The following is a 20413-nucleotide window of genomic DNA, read 5'->3' as shown; positions in this document are numbered from 1 at the left end:
AATACGAATACATTCAAAAAAGTTAAAAGACAACAAGTTTTGGAGTGCTTCGGATAGATCCTTCTTTTTCAGTTAGAAAACCTCTCCAAAATAGTTGGCCACATAAGAAGTTATCTAGTTTGCTATTTTATTAATTTTTCAGCACATATGCTCAACCTAAATGGCGATCCCAACCCATACTATAGTCCGTCCAGACTATTTCTTTAGCGGCAGAGACGATCGCTCGGACGGAACACGGAATCCACCCTTCGGAACCAGCCCTGCTATTTACATTTATACAAATCACCTCAAATAACGTGGCACGCAACAGCAAGCAAAGAACCAGGATAGCGCGCTTGTCGACGACCGACGAAGAAGCGAAGGATCCCTCCTCCCCTCCGACTAAGTGCGGAAGATGGGGGACACCACGCCGGCCGGCGAGAACGGCCGCGACGCGGAGCGCGGCCTCGCGGAGGAGGCCGGACGGCTCGCCGACATCGCCCGCGAGCTCCAGGACTCCGCCTCCGCCCTCATCTCCCGTGCCTGGAACGATGAGCAGGCCCTCCGCCAGCGCGCCCTCGCCCTTGACTCCGACCTCCGCCGTCTCCACTGCGCCATCGACTCTGCCGTCAAGAACGGCTCTCTCGATCCCAAGAACGCCGAAAAGGTCACAACTTGCATCACTATTTTGTCTCCAGATCTTGAAATCTTTCTTAAATACGGATTTTTTTTGTCATTTTTTCTCTTTTAGATGGATGAGGAATTGTACAGGACAAGATGCGTACTAAGTGACACCGATGTTGCCTTCCTTCTTCCCAGCAAGGCTCACGGTGCTTACCCTGATCTAAGTTTGTTCTTATATCCACTAGTGCTCATATGTTTATATGTTTTGGTTCTCTTTTCGTTGTGTTTCTTGAATTGTTCTCAGGTAGGTTCTTGAAGATGTTTCTTGGCCCGGTAAATGTGCAGACCCCACGGAAGGAGTTTCAGTTGAAGCTGAAAGAGGAGTACAACAAATACAGGGTATGTTCCTTTTCTAATGCCATATATTTATATAAACTCATCGGGTCGGTGATTGTATGATATGGTGATATTCATGCTGTCAAAGTAAAGTGCTGTGAATTTGGTGAACAGAGGTCCGAGAACATGGCTACTTGTTTTGATGCTTATTGAGTAGTAGTGACACAAATGGGCAGCAATAATGATGAATCATTTACTAGAAACACCTTAAATGAGAAAGTGAATTCTGAGATTTGATCCCGCAAACTCAACTGTGTATGGTGAGAAATTAAGGTGATACACAAAGGCCCAGGCATTTTATTGATGATTGCAGCATGTTTGTCGTTCTAATAGTTTCTAATTGGAGTGATGTGTAACTTTGCATTTATCGCATCAAAATACAAGTCTCCAGATGCTTTCCCCTTTAAAATTCTACTCATGATTATTAAATTAGGGATCCCTCATGCTGATGGTTCTTGTGAAAATTCTTCCAAACCATACCTTTAAAATTTGTTCTTGCATCTTTATCTTCAGGAACCTGTGCTGATCCTTTCTTCTGGATATTTAGGAAAGCCTTTCATATGTCGAATGGGATTTATACCATCCGTACCGGACTGGCCTTCAAATTAATAATCTTTAAGTGTCCATCTTTCAAATGAATATTGTTAGTCTTTGTCCTGCACAAGTCTTAATCCAATGTCATTCGGCCTTTGCAGGACACAAATTGTTCCCTGCATCTTTGCCAATTGGCCTTCATAGTAAGCCAATTGAATGCCAGTATAGTAATGCCATTCTAAATCAGTCCATCCTTCTGTGGTCTTACAAGTTCAGATCACTATATTAAGTGTCAGTCTTTCTCTGCATTATGCTTTGCTTCTGCCCTTTATTTGTTCTCTATGGCACTTTGTTTTGTGGGTAGTTGAAATTTATCACCCCCCCCCCCCCCCCCCCCCCCCCCGGCGGCGGCGCGCAGGGTTTCTTGATATTGGCTTCTTTTCTTCTTTGACAACATTACCTATTTCTGCAGCGTAGTTATGGGGTTAGAATTCCCCATGTGAAGTTGACCTGAAATCAAATCTTGCAACAAGCATCGTAATTTGCATCATATCCTCCTTTACTTTCCTGATGGAACCGACGCTTCTACATTTTCTTACTCCTAAAAGAATCTACCAGTAACCTTTTAGATGTATGGGCTCATTACCAAAGTGAATGAAAAAGAAGCTGTTGTATTCTATTATAACATCAGCCAAGCTTATAGGCTAGATTTGACTTTTTTAGGACTATGTTACCAATATGAGCTTTTAAAATACAAAATATGGGGATTGAAATTGAAGCCTGTTTTAAAATAGAATCCATTTGTAAAATGAACACATGTAAACTTTTGCATGCCTTTGATAAGGCATTACATGTAGCAAGAAAAGATATTTCTTAAAACTCAGTTTATAAAATCCAAAAGGCTGATAACAGATGAAATGAATATAAAACAACAAAATGCAGCTTCAGAATATTATTTGTAGGTTTTCTAGATCCCCATTTTGCTATACAAGGAGTGGCAATTTATTTTTGTTTCATGTGAGGTTTTTCTGCTTTGGAACAAGCAACTTAGTTCACACATGCATGCAAGGTTGATAAAAGAAGACGGCCATGGTGTCTAGCAGCTAACAAAGAAAATCACAACATTGGCACAAAGGCCTTAGACGATAGTGGAAACTGTCTTTATCTATCACAGTGATGGCATGAGATAAATGCCAGCTAGATTACTGTATCTTTAGGAACAGACTATGCCGTAACATTGGCCATAAAAGTCTGCGAGCAATGTAATTCATAACTCAGTTTCTTACATGACATTGTTTTTTACTAAATCTTCCTTTATGGTTGAGTTAAATTGTATTGTTCTGTGCCATCTGTTATACGTGTACAACAATGTCTTACAAGAGTACCAAATTACCAGTATTGGTCTAGTGTCACAAACATACTGTCTAAAGTCTAAACATAACTATATTTTTGAATGATGATTCATTTGACCATGATGTACTATAAACAAAATGATGATGGACATGCTTCCAGTGTAATTCTTTTTTGCTTATGTAATTTTTTGTATTTCTATTTGTTCTAGTTGGTAAAATAAATGAAATATATTTGCTATAAAGTACAGGAAATGACAGTAAGGAGGTATACAACACATAAGTGGAAAAGAGAGATACACATAATAATCATAAATTGTTAAGCCATCACCAGTGTGACTTGGAAAAAGTCAGATAGAAAAGAGCTTTTGGGCATGACAGGAGTATAATTTGATTGGACTCCAGAAACTGAATCCAAAACTATATGTTATATTGACGGTATAATTATTTATACTCTTTGGACAAAAATAACTGGGCCAAGAGCAACTTGGTCAACATTGAAATATGAGCAGATGCAGGAGCAGTGAGGTGAAGCTCTTTAGAAAAAGAATAGTGAGGAAGCACCTAGGAATTGCGTGTGAGAGAGAGGGATATTTGGATGAAAATAGGGCACCTTATGTAGAATATTCGATTACTATGTTCTGCATCTATGCATTGGCCCTCCAAGGTTGGTAGATCATATTCAATCTGTAAAGAGCCAAATTCGCATAGTTTGGTAACTGTTTGCAGATTGAAGTTGTAAGCTATAAAGTTCTTGAGGGTGTACCTAGCTTGTCCATGACAAGACAAATTAAGAGAAAATATGGGTATTATAGGAACATTGGTTGAAAACATAATAGATCAAACTTGTGAGAAGCTAAGAACAGGGTGGATCCACTTGAGGTGATAAGGTGGGGAGCGGATGAGAAGGGGACCAATCATTGTTGCTTTTGATGATTTATGCCTCTAGCGAGGAGCATGTAGTGGTCGTGAATTTATTATAGTTGCTTTCTTTTGTTTCTGAGCTTTGCCTTCTGTTGTGGGATGGGGTTCCCAGTTTAGTCCCACATCGGATAATCAGCGGAAAGGTCTGTGCCTTAAATGGGGGGTGCAAACACCTCTTCTCACCGAGGGTCCTTTTGTAGGACAAAACCGTGTGGGTAGGGGTAGTACCTCCGCGGACCCCCGCGCCGGCAGGGCTCGGGACTGTCATTGGGCCACGGCCCTGGGCGACCTCCCGCAGACCCGAAGCGGCAATCCCAGGGCGGACAATACCTCGGGGAGGACACGGATGCTTTCCCTGCTCGTCCGGTGTGCGGGCTGGTGTCGGGATTCCGACCCCACATCAGATGACGCTAGAGGAAGGGCCCCGGCCACGCACAGACCTTCCCGCTGGGGGGGCTGTGTTGTGGGATGGGGTTCCCAGTTTAGTCCCACATCGGATAATCAGCGGAAAGGTCTGTGCCTTAAATGGGGGGTGCAAACACCTCTTCTCACCGAGGGCCCTTTTGTAGGACAAAACCGTGAGGGTAGGGGTAGTACCTCCGCGGACTCCCGCGCCGGCAGGGCTCGGGACTGTCATTGGGCCACGGCCCTGGGCGACCTCCCGCATACCCGAAGCGGCAATCCCAGAGCGGACAATACCTCGGGGAGGACGCGGATGCTTTTCCTGCTCGTCCGGTGTGCGGGCTGGTGTCGGGGTTCCGACCCCACATCAGATGGCGCTAGAGGAAGGGCCCCGGCCACGCACAGACCTTCCCGCTGGGGGGGCTGTGTTGTGGGATGGGGTTCCCAGTTTAGTCCCGCATCGGATAATCAGCGGAAAGGTCTGTGCCTTAAATGGGGGGTGCAAACACCTCTTCTCACCGAGGGCCCTTTTGTAGGACAAAACCGTGAGGGTAGGGGTAGTACCTCCGCGGACCCCCGCGCCGGCGGGGCTCGGGACTGTCATTGGGCCACGGCCCTGGGCGACCTCCCGCAGACCCGAAGCGGCAATCCCAGAGCGGACAATACCTCGGGGAGGACGCGGATGCTTTTCCTGCTCGTCCGGTGTGCGGGCTGGTGTCGGGGTTCCGACCCCACATCAGATGGCGCTAGAGGAAGGGCCCCGGCCACGCACAGACCTTCCCGCTGGGGGGGCTGTGTTGTGGGATGGGGTTCCCAGTTTAGTCCCGCATCGGATAATCAGCGGAAAGGTCTGTGCCTTAAATGGGGGGTGCAAACACCTCTTCTCATCGAGGGCCCTTTTGTAGGACAAAACCGTGAGGGTAGGGGTAGTACCTCCGCGGACCCCCGCGCCGTTAGGGCTCGGGACTGTCATTGGGCCACGGCCCTGGGCGACCTCCCGCAGACCCGAAGCGGCAATCCCAGAGCGGACAATACCTCGGGGAGGACGCGGATGCTTTTCCTGCTCGTCCGGTGTGCGGGCTGGTGTCGGGGTTCCGACCCCACATCAGATGGCGCTAGAGGAAGGGCCCCGGCCACGCACAGACCTTCCCGCTGGGGGGGCTGTGTTGTGGGATGGGGTTCCCAGTTTAGTCCCGCATCGGATAATCAGCGGAAAGGTCTGTGCCTTAAATGGGGGGTGCAAACACCTCTTCTCATCGAGGGCCCTTTTGTAGGACAAAACCGTGAGGGTAGGGGTAGTACCTCCGCGGACCCCCGCGCCGGCAGGGCTCGGGACTGTCATTGGGCCACGGCCCTGGGCGACCTCCCGCAGACCCGAAGAGGCAATCCCAGAGCGGACAATACCTCGGGGAGGACGCGGATGCTTTCCCTGCTCGTCCGGTGTGCGGGCTGGTGTCGGGGTTCCGACCCCACATCAGATTCTGTGTTGTGGGATGGGGTTCCCAGTTTAGTCCCACATCGGATAATCAGCGGAAAGGTCTGTGCCTTAAATGGGGGGTGCAAACACCTCTTCTCATCGAGGGCCCTTTTGTAGGACAAAACCGTGAGGGTAGGGGTAGTACCTCCGCGGACCCCTGCGCCGTTTGGGCTCGGGACTGTCATTGGGACTGTCATTGGGCTCCGGCCCTGGGCGACCTCCCGCAGACCCGAAGCGGCAATCCCAGAGTGGACAATACCTCGGGGAGGACGCGGATGCTTTCCCTGCTCGTCCGGTGTGCGGGCTGGTGTCGGGGTTTCGACCCCACATCAGATGACGCTAGAAGGAGGGCCCCGGCCACGCACAGACCTTCCCGCTGGGGGGGCTGTGTTGTGGGATGGGGTTCCCAGTTTAGTCCCACATCGGATAATCAGCGGAAAGGTCTGTGCCTTAAATGGGGGGTGCAAACACCTCTTCTCATCGAGGGCCCTTTTGTAGGACAAAACCGTGAGGGTAGGGGTAGTACCTCCGCGGACCCCCGCGCCGTTAGGGCTCGGGACTGTCATTGGGCTCCGGCCCTGGGCGACCTCCCTGGGCGACCTCCCGCAGACCCGAAGCGGCAATCCCAGAGCGGACAATACCTCGGGGAGGACGCGGATGCTTTCCCTGCTCGTCCGGTGTGCGGGCTGGTGTCGGGGTTCCGACCCCACATCACCTTCATCCCACTTATGTATGATGTGACATTTTCAGCTTTTCTATTCTATTATTAGATGTTATATGGTTCAGCGGCTATCAAAGTATTATAATAAACTTATTCTTACATTGGAATTATAAGATTTAGCAATATTATTTACTGGGAAAAATTATCTTGATCTAGGACATAAAAGGCATGAATTTGTTCAGATTCAAATTTATTTCAGGAAATTATAGGATAAGTTAACTCAACTTTGCTAGGAAAAACGGGGGATTAATAAGGAATTCCTGAAACTTGATATCATAATATACAATTTAGTTAACCAAGAATCCAATTGAGAATTTCATAACCATGGATTTAGAATCTGTAGTGAATTTTTTTTCCTTTCTTGAATATTGTGATCTGGTGTGTATGAGATGACTTTTGTAACAACCCAAAACCTCACCCAAATGGCTAGCCAGAAAATATTATTTGGGTTTCTTGATCCTGTATAAGTATTTTAAGATCTATCCAGCGAATAACCGATGTGGGACTTAACACACGCCCGCACGGATCTTCACATCCTCCCTCCGTTTAAACTCTGACGTCCTCATTAGGCTAAAAGTTCAAATCCATTCAAATCTAATCACAAGCACCACGATCGGCTCGTGGTTAGCCCCAATGGATCCATACTGCAGTGTTCTCTAATCCACATAGGTTATAAGCCGAGTCTGCTCTAATACCATTTTCACAATCTAGACCTTATCCAAAATAGCTAGCCAGAAAGTATTTTTTTGGATTCCTTGATCCTGTATAAGTCTTCAAGATCTACCCAGCGAATAACCGATGTGAGACTGAACACACGCCCGCATGGTTCCTCACATACTCCCCTCGTTTAAGCTCTGATGTCATCGTCAGGCTAAGGGTTCAAATTCATTCAAATCTAATCACAAGCATTATGATCGACCCGTGGTCAGCCCCAACGATCCATGCTGCAGTGTTTCCTAGTCCACATAGATTATGGGCTGGGTCCGTTTTGATAGCATTTTGTAACAACTCAGGATCTCACCCAAAATGGCTAGCCGAAAGATATTATTTGGATTTCCTGGTCCTATATAAGTACCCAAAATCTATCCAGCGAATAACCAACCGCCAGGACTAAATATATGCCCGCTCGGGTCCTCACAGCTTAACCAGAAACTAATGCTCTTTTCTACTCGTCTTTTCTAAAATTATTTTGTTAATATATGTAAGTTGAGCTTGGTTATAGAACACCAAGCCAGATATCCTCATAAGTCAATTGAGCTACAAGTTTGAACCCAGCAGGAGGCTCTTGGTTTTTTAGAAATTTTGTTTTACATAAATTGATGGGGCAAACATTGAAACAGCATTGAGCTTTTTGTTTATAGTTTGATGGGAAATCAACTTTAAGAACTAAAGAAAATACCCTGGAGGGATTTCAAACGCTTAAGATTTCTTTTTATGGAACCTTCTCAACTTGAGTCCTGCTACCTAGTGATGCCATTACTAAGGGGAAAAGGCCAGGCTGGTAAGCATAAATGCTTATCAGTAGCATAACATTGTGGTATATCATGGGTCAGGTGTCGATATGCTTGACGAATTACATAACTCTTTTTTCTTTATATATTTGGTGTATCATGATCTATTACTTTTTCTTACATATCATGAGGCATTAGATTTGCAATTTCAAAGTGTGATAGGGATGCTCCTTATGCTCTACCAGGAACTCTATTGAGCTATATATGCTTATGTAGCTAACCACGGTAACCATGGCATTTATAGGCATGGTCTAACTAAAATATGGAAATTAATGGAAACATGATTAGGGTGGACTAGTCATTCTTCTGAAATGCTAGAATAAGATTGTCAACTTTGTTGTTTTTAATCTAGAAGTAATTTATGGTTTTCTTGGTCCTCCATATTTCTCATCAATGAAACATTACCATATGGTAAACTGACAAGTAAATGTTCTTTGTTTTTGCTGAAATGACTGTTCATATCACTTTATGGTTGACCTATGAGCTTAAAGTATCAGTAATATGCTAGCAAAGATTGTCTTGTGCACTTATTTTTTGTAGGAGCGCCTCTGCTATTCCATGTGGAGCAATCACTTTTCTTCTTAACACATCTTGTTCTCATCTTCCAAGTTAACATCAGCTCCTTACAACTTTGAGCTTACAAAACAGAGTTTCCATTGATCATGCATGTATTTTGACCATTCTTGTTTGAAGTCTTTTACTAGTAAATGCCATTTGAAGGTAGTTTTCCGACTTCTAAGAATTGGTAATTAATAGCACAGGCTGCTATTGTAACTTTAAAATTGTGAAAATCTGGTATTTACTGACACTCCATCAAGTACATCTATTGTAACTCTTGACATGAACAAGTGATCTAAGAAAAACATAGAGGTCTGTTTGTCCACACAATGAATTTGTCTTGATATCACTGTGTGTGTTACAAATTCACAGATAGCTGTTAATGCCCATAACTATTAATAAGGCAAAAAAGAAAATGACGGTACTAAATAAAATGCCAAATAAAGTATTTTGGAATGGGATTAATCCCAATATCATATGTCACCATATGATATTGGGATTAACAAATTCATACTTGATTGTTTCTTTTTTTTTTCTGTGTGGGCAGGATAGAACAGCCATTTTGTTTCTTCTTTTTCCTTCCATTCTACTTGTTCTAAGATCCTGGATCTGGAATGGATGCTTTCCAGTGCTACCAGTGCAACTGTACCAAGTAAGTAATTTTAAACTTAAACCTTAACCTTAAATCTGTTGTCAGATCATTTGATGATACTTCAAATTTAAGTCTGTCAATTAATTTCAGGCTTGGTTGCTATTCCTATATACAAGTTTAGCTTTGCGAGAGAATGTATTGAGAGTAAATGGAAGTGATATTCGCCCATGGTAATTGACAATTATCTTTATGATGTTGATATTCGTTTAGTCATTTACAGTTTTTTTTCTAACAACCATGTTCTTTGATTTTAGGGACAAGCAGTTTTTCACCTATGCCTTTTCGCATGACTCAGATTCTGTTTCTTAGAAAACTTTGTTTTTTGTTTTTTTGAGTCAATGCTCTTTCTCCACTTCCATTACTTCACAGAACTTATTATTATGTAAAAGACATATGGAAGAATTGCTACTGTAGAAGTCTAATAGAGTTCCTTTTACTCCCATCTCTTTTAGCTATTCAGCTGAATGTGTGAGCACACAACCATCCAGTCAATTTCACTGGGGTATGCCTCCCTAATAATTTTTATCATGACATTGTATGAGGTAAACAATATTTGCATTCTTTTTGGTGCAGATAATTTAAGATTTTTTGAATTGTATATAACCAGTTGCTTATTGGACGCCAAGAGATATTAACATCATGCGAAAATATGTGGAAGACCCTATTTTATTAGTTTTGCATTGAAACTAAAATATGTGGAATTTGAGGCAGATGTGCTTGGTGATTTTCGATACTTTTAGACATAAATATCTTAATTTGTTTTAGAGGAAGACATAAATATTGGAGTTGAAGAGTAAATACCTCATTGTTCACAATTTCTCTCATCTTAATTTTACTCAGTTTGTTAGCAAATATTTTGACACATTAATGACCACCAAATTTCAGGTCAAAATAAGCATGCAAAAGGGATACTCTACCTTAGAATATCTATATTCTCAAGTAAAAAGCATTTAAAGATTTGATTATTTTGTAAAACCAAAAGTACCCTTACGGCTATAAAACAAATATACATAATTCAAATAAGAAAGAAACTGATAGTTAGGAAACAGCATTCAAGTCTAGATAAGTTTTATAATTCACAAACTTTTGTTAAAACTTCCAAATAAATTTTCTATTAGGATTAAAAATATAGTATCACCTTTTCTTTGTTCTTCTTTTGTAGTAGTTGTAACCAGTGTTTAGAAACCTAATATGAAATATGATGAAACCCGTTCAACTGTTGAACCGGCCGGTCCACCTGCATTGACCTGCATAGGTCAACTATAATAATAAACAGAGAGAGAGAGAGAGATTGAGGCAAAACTCTTTCTTCTGTATGTTTCTTCTCCCCATGCTCTATGTTGAGAGAGGAAGCTCATGCCAAATTCAAGGAGAGATCCATCGTTGCCAGGTCGTCATCATGGGATCTTTGAAGTTGGAGGATAAGGGAGGCTTGATGGTCAGATCTGAAGGGGAGGAGGATAAGGGAGGCTTGATCTTGCTAGAGGAGGCAGGGCTGCTGGATTTCGTGGCGAAGGATCCTAGGTTGCTAGATCTGGGGAGAATGGAGGCGTCGCCGCCAGATCTACACCTCTTCTTTTCTTCTTCTTCCACAAGGTGATGTAAGAACAGCAAAACTAAAGAATCTGACAACATCGAAATGTGAGGAGTGGATAGGAGATAGGTTGGAGAGATCCCCAAGGAGAAAAAAGAAGGAAAGCCTCAACAGTAATGAATAGGGATTAAAGAAAGAGAGCTGTTGACTGGTCGACCTGTGATTGAGCCATGGTTGAACCATGAACTGGTGAACCAGCCGACACAGCTGTTCGACTGGGTCACCAGATTCAGAACACTGGTTGTAACATTAGAAGTAAGAAACCTATGCTTGTAATCACAGGTTTTCAAAAAATTGTTTTTGCTTTTGGTTTCAGCTAGACAGAAGAATCCTAGTTTCAGTAGTTTTGGTAGATTTGGTGGTTTTAGCTCTAATTCAGGCATTTTTAGGTAAATAATAATAATAATAATAATAATAATAATTTAAAAATAATTGAAATTTGAAAAGAACTTGGATAGCATTTTACATTATAATAAAAATATTAACTAAGTGGAGAAAATAATTGAGCATCATGTAAAGCATATTTTATTATTTGAGATCTTTGGATGATTTAGTGGTTTGCACAAAACTTATTAAAAACTATTTTTAAGCAAATCCACTAAAAACATGTTGACAATGTAACATAACAGTTTGTTATCTGATGGCAATCTAACTTATGACAGTTTCTTGCCTTTGAGGTCTAAGTTCTAGATAGCCAAATCTATGTCAAAAGATTACTTTCCTCTAAATCAGGTTGATTATGATGGTTAAATGCTTCCGAATCTTCTCGAGACTTGCAATTTCTAAGTCCTGTGGACAAAATGATTCTTGTGAAATGAATAATATGCAAAGAATTGAAATAGATAGCTTACACGTACAATGCATTTGACCTCATAGGTTAGCTTTCGTCGAAACTGCAACACAAGCCCCAATTTTAGATCATGTCCAGCTGAAACCAAAATTGATCAGTTTCGAAGTTTTTGGGTGAAGCTTCAAACCAGTGCTTGGAACCAAAATCAATAGTGATATGTTTATGTTGTTTCCTTCAATTTCTTTGGGCACTGAAGGGAATAGAATGTATAAGACATAAGGTAAACCACAGTATTTAATGTGTATTGGTTAAGTCTAGGGACAGCATGAGGATTGATGTGGACCATTACTAGTAAGACAGAATACATGTAGTTAATATATGCCGAATCTTTACTTTCCAGCTAAAACGTAAGCTTTAAAGTCATGCCTTAGCCCAACTATTCTTTTCAGCTTTACAAATCCTCCACCATTCATATGTATTAAGGGTTACATCTTCTCATTACAAGTTTTTTTCCCTTGAAATCCATCTTTATAACTTTCACCCCTGTTGTCTTAAGTCTTCTCCTCAACCTGTGTTTGCAAATATGAACTCTTATCATTACCAGGAACTTTTTAGGTTTTCGCTGCATATGTGTATATGATTTGAGTCGACTCTCCACCACTCAATATGCAGTGGATGTAACTCCTATGGTTCTTCTTAAATACTTCACTGAATTCTTCCAAGATTTAACATGTAGTTTTCTTAGTGTATTAGCTCTGTTACACTCATCTCATTTGCTTTGTCCCTACTAACATTATGGAGTGTGCAACATTGCAAGCCCTGTAACTGTTTTATAGTATTCTTGTAAGTCCCAAATGCAAGTGCTGATAATGTAACACTCTTGAAGAACCACTCCGCTTCATCTACCCTGCTTCCCAGTCCTCTTTTTTTGGGTTAAATGTAAAAGGAAGAACATGAAAGAATTTAGGAAAGGGTAAGTAAACAGTGCATGAATCATTCCATTTCAGCCCTATCTTACATGTCACAAGAACCATCCTGAGTAGTGTTTTGTTATATGTTACTCGTAAGTGATATAATTGAAGATTGTTAAATCAATAAATTAATAATATATTAAATCATTAGGACTTATTCTTATTTTGATCCCTCCTACTTCTCCTATCCTCCCACCTTCTCTGAACAAATTGGAATGCTAATTGAACATTTTCATTTTTAACAGTAACTTTTACAAATAGCTTACTCAAATAATGAGGCCTTTTCTTATGTCAATCCCTCCGGCTTAAAATCTCCACCTCCTTTTCAACTGAGGTTCAAATGCCGGCCATGCCAGCCAACATGTACCATGCCTGGCCAGTGTGGACACTAGGCATGGGTCAGTACTTAATCTATTAAATTCACTTTTTAATATTTTTAATTGGTAAATTCTTTTTATATCTCCGACACAGGATAGCACATGGTATATCACATACTAGCAAGTGACCAACACAGGTACTGGCACCTGCTTTTAAAACCTTGTTTTCAACATAATGGAAGGTACTTGCAATATTTGCCATCCATGCACATCATACTGTTTGGATTGGGTAATTGGGAATTAATAAGGCCCTAAATAACTGAAGCATGCGCTTATAATATCGCGTTAACTTTGCCAAGGAATAGCTACCTATAGATTCTGTCATGATTGAACATATATCCTAATCTGAAAGTGTACTCCTGATGAGACCTAAGTTGTATTCAGTTAATTTTTCTCTATCACCATAAACTTTATTTGTCGAAGGAATTTTTGTTTAGTTTAAATATTAAATAACTGATTCGATATCTGTTAATTATCGAGGACATCTGTTATTTTGCAGGTGGATATACCATCACTATTGTGCAATGTTGATGGCCCTTGTGAGTCTCACATGGGAGATAAAAGGGCAACCTGATTGTGCTTATAAGCAGGTACCGATTTTTTGCTGCTAGTCAGTCTGTTATCGCAGCAGTTAGTTTGGAGCCTAACCTTTAAAGCACTATTTAGATAGGGGTACAGCTCTTTTTGGCCTGGGCTATGATGCAAGGTGTTGCAATGCTTCTACAAAACAGATATCAGCGCCAAAGACTTTATACACGAATTGCATTGGGAAAGGTAATATTTCACCTTGTCTTGTTATTGTGGCATTTAATGATGAGACACTTGTTTGTTTTGTATTAAATACGCGAGGTATCGATTTTTTATGGTTTGCGATCTAGAACTCTATTGCATCTTTTGAAGATTTTGTGAGTTATAGATTTTTTTTGTAGATGAGAAGTTAACCATGGTGCTGACACTTTACTAGCTTGCCATGGAATAAATGAAACAATTACGATATATTTGTGTATTATGCATGTGAACTACGATTCGGTCGACCGGATTTTTAAGTCGAAACTGGGCAAGTGAACTTAGAAGACCAGGTCCCAACAATAGTGATCGAGTGGTTGAATGTAATCTACTATCTCTAAACTACTTATGAACCGAAAATCATATGATTTAGAGACCCCTAGCCTATGCATCAAATGATCAAAAATGAATAGTTTAAATAACATGATATGCCCGTTTTTGAACAATTGATGTATAGGTTAAGGGTTCCCAAATCTTATGATTTTCAATCTGTATCGGACCCCCATCTTTCGATTTCACCTGATAGGATTTGACTTGAACTTGGTTAATTGAATCCTAGTCTACCTCTATATGTATGTTTATATGAGTACATGTAAGTATATGTGTGTTATTTTTGTGTGTTTAGTTTCTTTTATGGCTATATAACATTCTTGTTTGTTTAGTTTTATCATCTTATGTCAACAAGCAATATAAAGCTTTATCTTCCTCTCTTCTGTAACTCTCTATGCAACATTATATTATTTCTTGGGAATGTATCTCTATAACTTGATTTTGTTCTACCTGCTATTACAGGCAAAGAGAATGGATGTTGTGTGGGGAGAAACAGCTGGTGTACAAGGTCAACTGTGGTTGCTGTGCCCTATCCTTTTCATTTTGCAGGTATAGTAATCTTATTTTGATATCCACATGAGTAGGCCTTAGAATTCAGTTGATGTACTTTGAGTGGGAGGGGAAAAGAAATTAGTTCGCTGTACCATCCAGTTGCACCTAGCAGAATAAGCCGATTCCCATGTTTCATCTCTAAATGAGTCCTGTTGCTGCTTGACAAATAATAGCTTACAGAAGAACCTGATTCCTTTTGTACTAAAATAGAATTTTATGAATCAATTTTTCAAACCTATAGATGCACCTTTTTTTTTCTGTTGGCTTGTTGGGATGGTAGATCTGCTTCTTTATTTGTAATATTCGCATAAGCAGGAACGTGGCAAGAGATGAGGCTGAGGACGAAGTTAGGGGGATTAAAAGAGCCAAATCGATCCCAAAATGACAACTTTTGAGATACTGGATATCACCTTTCTTGGTGGATTTCAGTCTCCTAGAAAACCTTGGGATATGGGGAGTAGGGTCTGTGCCATCCCACTTCGCTTCTCTCCCTTCTGCTTGGAAACTCTAATTTGCATAGGATACGTCTTGTGGATAGGGCAATCAGGTGTCCAAACAAGCCATGTTAGATATTTCTTCCAGTTATGGATGTCAGAAATTCCGGAATATGACAGATATATCAGTTAACAAAATTTATGGCCGAGGTTATCCGTTTAATCACTGCTGCAGCATAGAGTAACTACTCTTTTCAGTGTTCTTGATGCAAGAGCTGCTCGATTTCAGGTTTTTGAAGCATATGTTGGGGTGCTACTTCTTCGCACTGCCTTGGTTGGTGTTGTTTCTGAGTGGCAGGCAAGCGATCTCATGATCTAGATCTTGCTGTTCCCTTGTTTAAATATCATGATGTTTTCTTCATACCAGATGGATGTCTAAATTATATCATTTTTCACCATGTTGGCAGGTATTAGTCTGTGGTATCTTGTTGGTTGTGATGGCTGTCGGTAACTTCATAAATACAGTGCAGACGCTAGTGGCAAAATCAAGGATTAAAGCAAAAATCAAGAGAACCAAGAGCCAATAGAATATCAGTCGCTGCGTCGCAGCCACCGACTCAAGATCAGGAAGCTATCTTAATGTAAGAACTGGTCTGATTCTCACGAAATCTCCAGCGATACATGCTAGTTTGCTATTAGTTTTTTTTCACTCATGTAAAGTGATATCATATTGGTAGCTTCTTCCCAAATAAATCTTTCATATGACCCAGCCATGAAAGGATGATGATTTGCTGCTATTTGGTTGTTATACCACTCTCTATAGCCATCTTGTTTTACTATTTTATCTTAACCTCGTTGAAGCTTTGTTCCACGTGTAACCATCTCACTTTAAGTTGGCCATAGCGAGCCGTCTTTCACTTTTATAGGGATACTTGATTAATGCTCGAAATCTAGTTCTTTTCTAAGTCACGTTGGACGAGAGTTGTTGGTGTTCACGGTGTGCTGTGCTACCCCTTGAACTTGGGAAAAAATAGGAAGCATTTACGGAAGAGGTTGCATTCATGCATGCACACGGTGAGAAGGTGATATTTCCAGGAGGGGCTTGTTCATCCCTTTTCTGCGGCCTCTACAATTTCTAGCACAAAAAAATATATTAGTCAATATGGCTCATGATGCGTTTAGAATATTGTACTTCGGACAATAGCTAGTCAAACAGCATATGCGGGAAGATGGGAAGGATATAAAAAGTAAAGGAAAGAAAGGAGGAAGAAGAAAATGAAAGAAGGGAAGAAGAAGAAGAGGAAGGAAAGAAAGAGAAAAGAAGGAAGAAGAAAAAATGGAAAGAAAAAAAAAGAAAGATAAGAGGCTCAAACTATCTCAAAATGCTACAAACTCAGAAGAACCGGATGATTCCATTGGCTTCAGGCCGGTTCAGATCTTTTACCTAGCCGAGCCTCCAAATCGGTTCGATATTGCACCAATTTAGATTGGTAGATTTCGAGCGGGACGGTTTGGATCAGTTTGGCGTACTTTGAATATATTTCTTTATTCTAGTGATATTAAAATTAAGCAATGAGAGAAAAAGCAACGAGCATTAGAAACCTGTCCAATAGGTAGCAACGGGATGTAATGAGCCCAGATGAGGATAAATACAAGCCCTACAAGTTCTTCTAAAATACTAAGCATTCATCTGACAGAGAAGTGGTTGTTCGAGTAAGCATGAATTAGCAAACCAGATCAATGGCATAATGTAATTCCACTTGACTCAGAAATAGCCGAAATTTGATACAATTCTGTTGGGGGGGGGGGGGGGGGGGGGGGGGGGGTGCCGAACTTAGTCCCACATTGGCTAGAGCGGAAAAGTTCCGTGCCTTATAATGAGGAGGGCGAAGCCTTTTTCTCATGAGGATCCTTTTGCGGGACAAAACCGTGAGGGGGTGAGTGGTTCCGTGCCCACGAGTGATTCCGTGCCCGAAAGCCCCCAAAGCGGACAATACCTCTTGAGGGACGCGGTCTCTTTCTCTGCTAGCTCGGTTGGGACTAGGGCTGTTGCCGGGGTGAAAATCCCGCAACAAATTCAAATGCAATTTAGCATTTTTTGAGGTTTCAAATGGCTAATGCGTAATATGTATCTTTTGCTCTCGGTTCATTGCTCCAGGAATTTTTGTTTCTGGAAAAAAAAAAGAAAGGAAGAAAAGCTTTCAAGAGGTATTTCTGATTGTTGTGTAAAATAGACGTCAAGAAGGATGACATGCATCTGGACTGTTTTTATGCAATAAAATATATTAACGATTTACGTAATTATATAAAACTCATATTTTTAGTGAGATTTGAGTGTGCGGTCGGAGTGTGCGTGGGAGACCTTAAAAACTGTACATGAATCTCGGGGATTATGCCCATAAATACTTTCATTAATTTTTTTTTTTAATTTTTTCTTATATACCCTTTGTTGCAGATTCCTTATGTCAATCCAGAAAAAGATAATTGTGGTGATGTTTGGTATCATTTTTATTTTTCTATTTTAAAAAATAAAAAAATAAAATTAAGTCTTTTTTTATATTTTTAAAAATATAAAAATATCGATCACTTTAAAGTATAAATATACTAATGGTGATTGAGATGATGGTAATGATAAGTAATGGTGGTGGGGGTGCCGACGATGTGGCGAAACCAACAACAATAGCAGTGGTGGGGTGGTGGAGATGCTGGTGACGACAATGGTGGTGAGTGCGGGCTATTTGATGGAGGCGACGATAATGACAATGGCAGTGTGACGCATAAAGAAAAATGGTCTAATTTGATGAAGACAACGACGATAACGACCGTGGTATGGTGAAGATATAGTAACAATGTTGGAGATTGTGGTGTTAGCATCGGTGGTGGTGGAGGCGATGATTGCGATAGTGGCGAAGACGATGATGATAGTAGTTTAGATAGTATTGGTGATGATTGTTATTAAAAAAAAATAAAAATAAAGTTTTCTTACATTCATTTTTTTAAAAAACAGCGAAAGTGACTTTAAAAAAATTAAAAATAAAATAATAACACCAAGCATAAGTTTTATCTCAGTTTTAGTGATTTTAATTTTAAAAATAAAAATAAAAAGAATAAAAGCAATGCAAACTAATCCTTTCCTCGTTTTCTCTCCTTTTAATTTATGTTCTTTACTTTTGTTTAAAGAAAATGAATGGATTGTGATAGATGAGCTCCGGCCCGGGCCATCCCTGAAATGACCCACATTCACGTCCCTCACCTGAGCTGAAACCATGATAAAATGAAAGCATTCATTACCTGCTTTAAAGAAATCAAAACGTACGTTACAAACACAACCAACTCGAGCCTAATATGCAGAGAAAGGGAGACCGATTAATTAGAAGCAAAGAGAGAGAGGGAGAGATCAAAGAAACGATGGCGGCTGGAGTCAGGGTGGTGCCCGCGGCCATGGCAGCAACTCTCCTTCTGTCCATGGCGATGGCTACGAGTAAGCAGTCCAAATAGACGGGCTGGAAGCAGCAGTCCGCGATTTTCTTTCCTTTTTAACCGCTGGTTGATTTATTATTATTATGCTGAGATTTTTGATCGAAGGATCGGACTGGGTGGGGGATTACGCGTCGAACACGCGGTGCTGCACCGATATCCCCGAGGGTCTGTGCGACCCGGCGGATCCGCTCGCCAACAACGCCTGCAGGGACGTGTGCCACTACGGCAGCTGCTCCAAAGGTGGCCGGTGCGAGTTCAGGGGCTCCGGCCCGGGCGTCCGCCGCCGGGTCTGCCATTGCAACTGCTAGGAGATCGAAGGAGCTGGCCGGAAGCGCAGTCCGGCAGGTAAAACATGCTTAATTGCTGCAATAAAATGCTTCATCCATGGCTTCTTGGTTCCGAGAGAAATACTGCAGGCCAGGTGGGAGATAACATGTATTCAGAGTTCACAGTTCAATGACATGCATTCAGAGTTTAATCATGCACCCACCCGCCTGTCTCCGATGATTTGCTGGGATTTCGAACGAAGCGAGCAAGTGATGGAGCCTCGTTTCGTGAACTGTTGTCCCAGCCGTGCAAATGGATCCAGTCTTATCGTGAACAATGTCGTGATGGAATGTTTCGTGAAGATGGCTCTGCAGTCTTATCCCAACTATTTATAAGGATCGGTTTTATCGATTCTTTTTGACCCGGCAACTCTTTTGATTGTGGTGCGTTTGTCACAATCGGGTGAGGATAAATATAAAAAAGATATTGTATGTAATTGAATCACACTTCACAATCGGGTGAGGATAAATATAAAAAAGATGTATGTAATTGAATCACACCAGATGTAATATATGGAGTATTTATATATGCATAACTGAATCACACCAGATGTACGTAATATCCACGGAGAGACGACGATGGGACGACGCCAGCGCTGGACAAAAAGTGGAGGCAGGCGCAGCGTGCGTTATCTCGCGGATAACGTATCATCAAATCCGACAGGGATAGTGGACACGTTGGCCCACATGTTTTTGTACCTAGTCCTTTTACCACCTCGCATCACTTGCATCGTATTATTGGATGGATGAGAAGAAGAGGAAGAAGAAAAGATCCGTTGCCAACTGAAATCACATCACTTTATTTTAGTAGGTTTGCCAGCCGCAGCTGAAGCTAGTTAAGTAGCTCGAAAAAATTTTGAGGTCGTGCTCTTGGGATGCTTAAGAAGTGCAGCATGCGGCCACCATGTTGGATAGACGAACGAGAACGGTGCTACCTGCACCCATGTATGTAAGAGGTGGGATAGCGTATTCATGAATATTTAGCAAACAACAGCATGCACCGATGCACGGAACGTAAACTTTTGTCACCGGACGCGAAAAATTGTTACCGGACATCATTGGAACATCCATGTAAAGATGGTCCTAAATGATAGAGGAAAGATACCATATTTCAACCCCTTGGAAGCAGCTTTTAGCTCCACCATGGAACTCACAATTGCATCAAGCTAGAGTTGCACCCGCCGGCAATGGAAATATAAAGTTCCATAGTGACCCCACCATCCGATGGAACTGCCTCTTACATGGAGAGCGATCGCCAATATAAAGTTCGACGCAGTGGCATTCAGAAAAGGCAAAAATTCTCTGAACTTTGAATACCATATGGTTCACCAAATTACGACGCCAGTTTAACATGGTAACTGCGTTAAGTTCTGATGGCCACATGCTGAGTTTTCAACTGCTGGAATTTGGAAACCTCCATATGACGGTTCTACAGTAGTTGCGGCCTTACAAGACCTGATTTCTACCACGGGATATACGTCGAAATGTGAAGGGAGCCAAGGTGAAAACAACGGGCTTCAAATTCTGATGGCTACATGCTGAGTTTTCAACTGCTGGAATTTGGAAACCTCCATATGATGGTTCTACAGTAGTTGCGACCCTACAAGACCTGATTTCTACCACGGGATATACGTCGAAATGTGAAG

At 41.5% G+C, this 20413-nt stretch overlaps 1 protein-coding gene and 1 long non-coding RNA gene across 2 annotated transcripts; one reads left to right on the top strand and one right to left on the bottom strand.

Moving 5' to 3' along the window:
• Window positions 1-214: 214 nt before the first annotated feature.
• On the top strand, window positions 215-15769 carry LOC103708471 (transmembrane protein 120 homolog). The gene is made up of 10 exons (XM_008793404.4): window positions 215-646; window positions 731-809; window positions 908-1002; window positions 9023-9127; window positions 9218-9297; window positions 13359-13449; window positions 13526-13633; window positions 14438-14524; window positions 15251-15319; window positions 15429-15769. The coding sequence occupies exons 1-10, from the start codon at window positions 395-397 to the stop codon at window positions 15546-15548; spliced, it is 1086 nt and encodes a 361-aa protein (XP_008791626.2). The 5' UTR covers window positions 215-394; the 3' UTR covers window positions 15549-15769.
• On the bottom strand, window positions 2703-7085 carry LOC120107946. The gene is made up of 2 exons (XR_005509529.1): window positions 6401-7085; window positions 2703-3892 (listed from the first exon to the last, which is right to left on the bottom strand). It is a non-coding gene; the product is annotated as an uncharacterized LOC120107946 (long non-coding RNA).
• Window positions 15770-20413: the final 4644 nt, after the last annotated feature.

This window comes from Phoenix dactylifera, chromosome 2, assembly GCF_009389715.1.
Source record: "Phoenix dactylifera cultivar Barhee BC4 chromosome 2, palm_55x_up_171113_PBpolish2nd_filt_p, whole genome shotgun sequence".
NCBI classification, from domain to species: Eukaryota; Viridiplantae; Streptophyta; class Magnoliopsida; order Arecales; family Arecaceae; genus Phoenix; species Phoenix dactylifera.
This window is presented reverse-complemented; position numbering and strand designations above follow the sequence as displayed.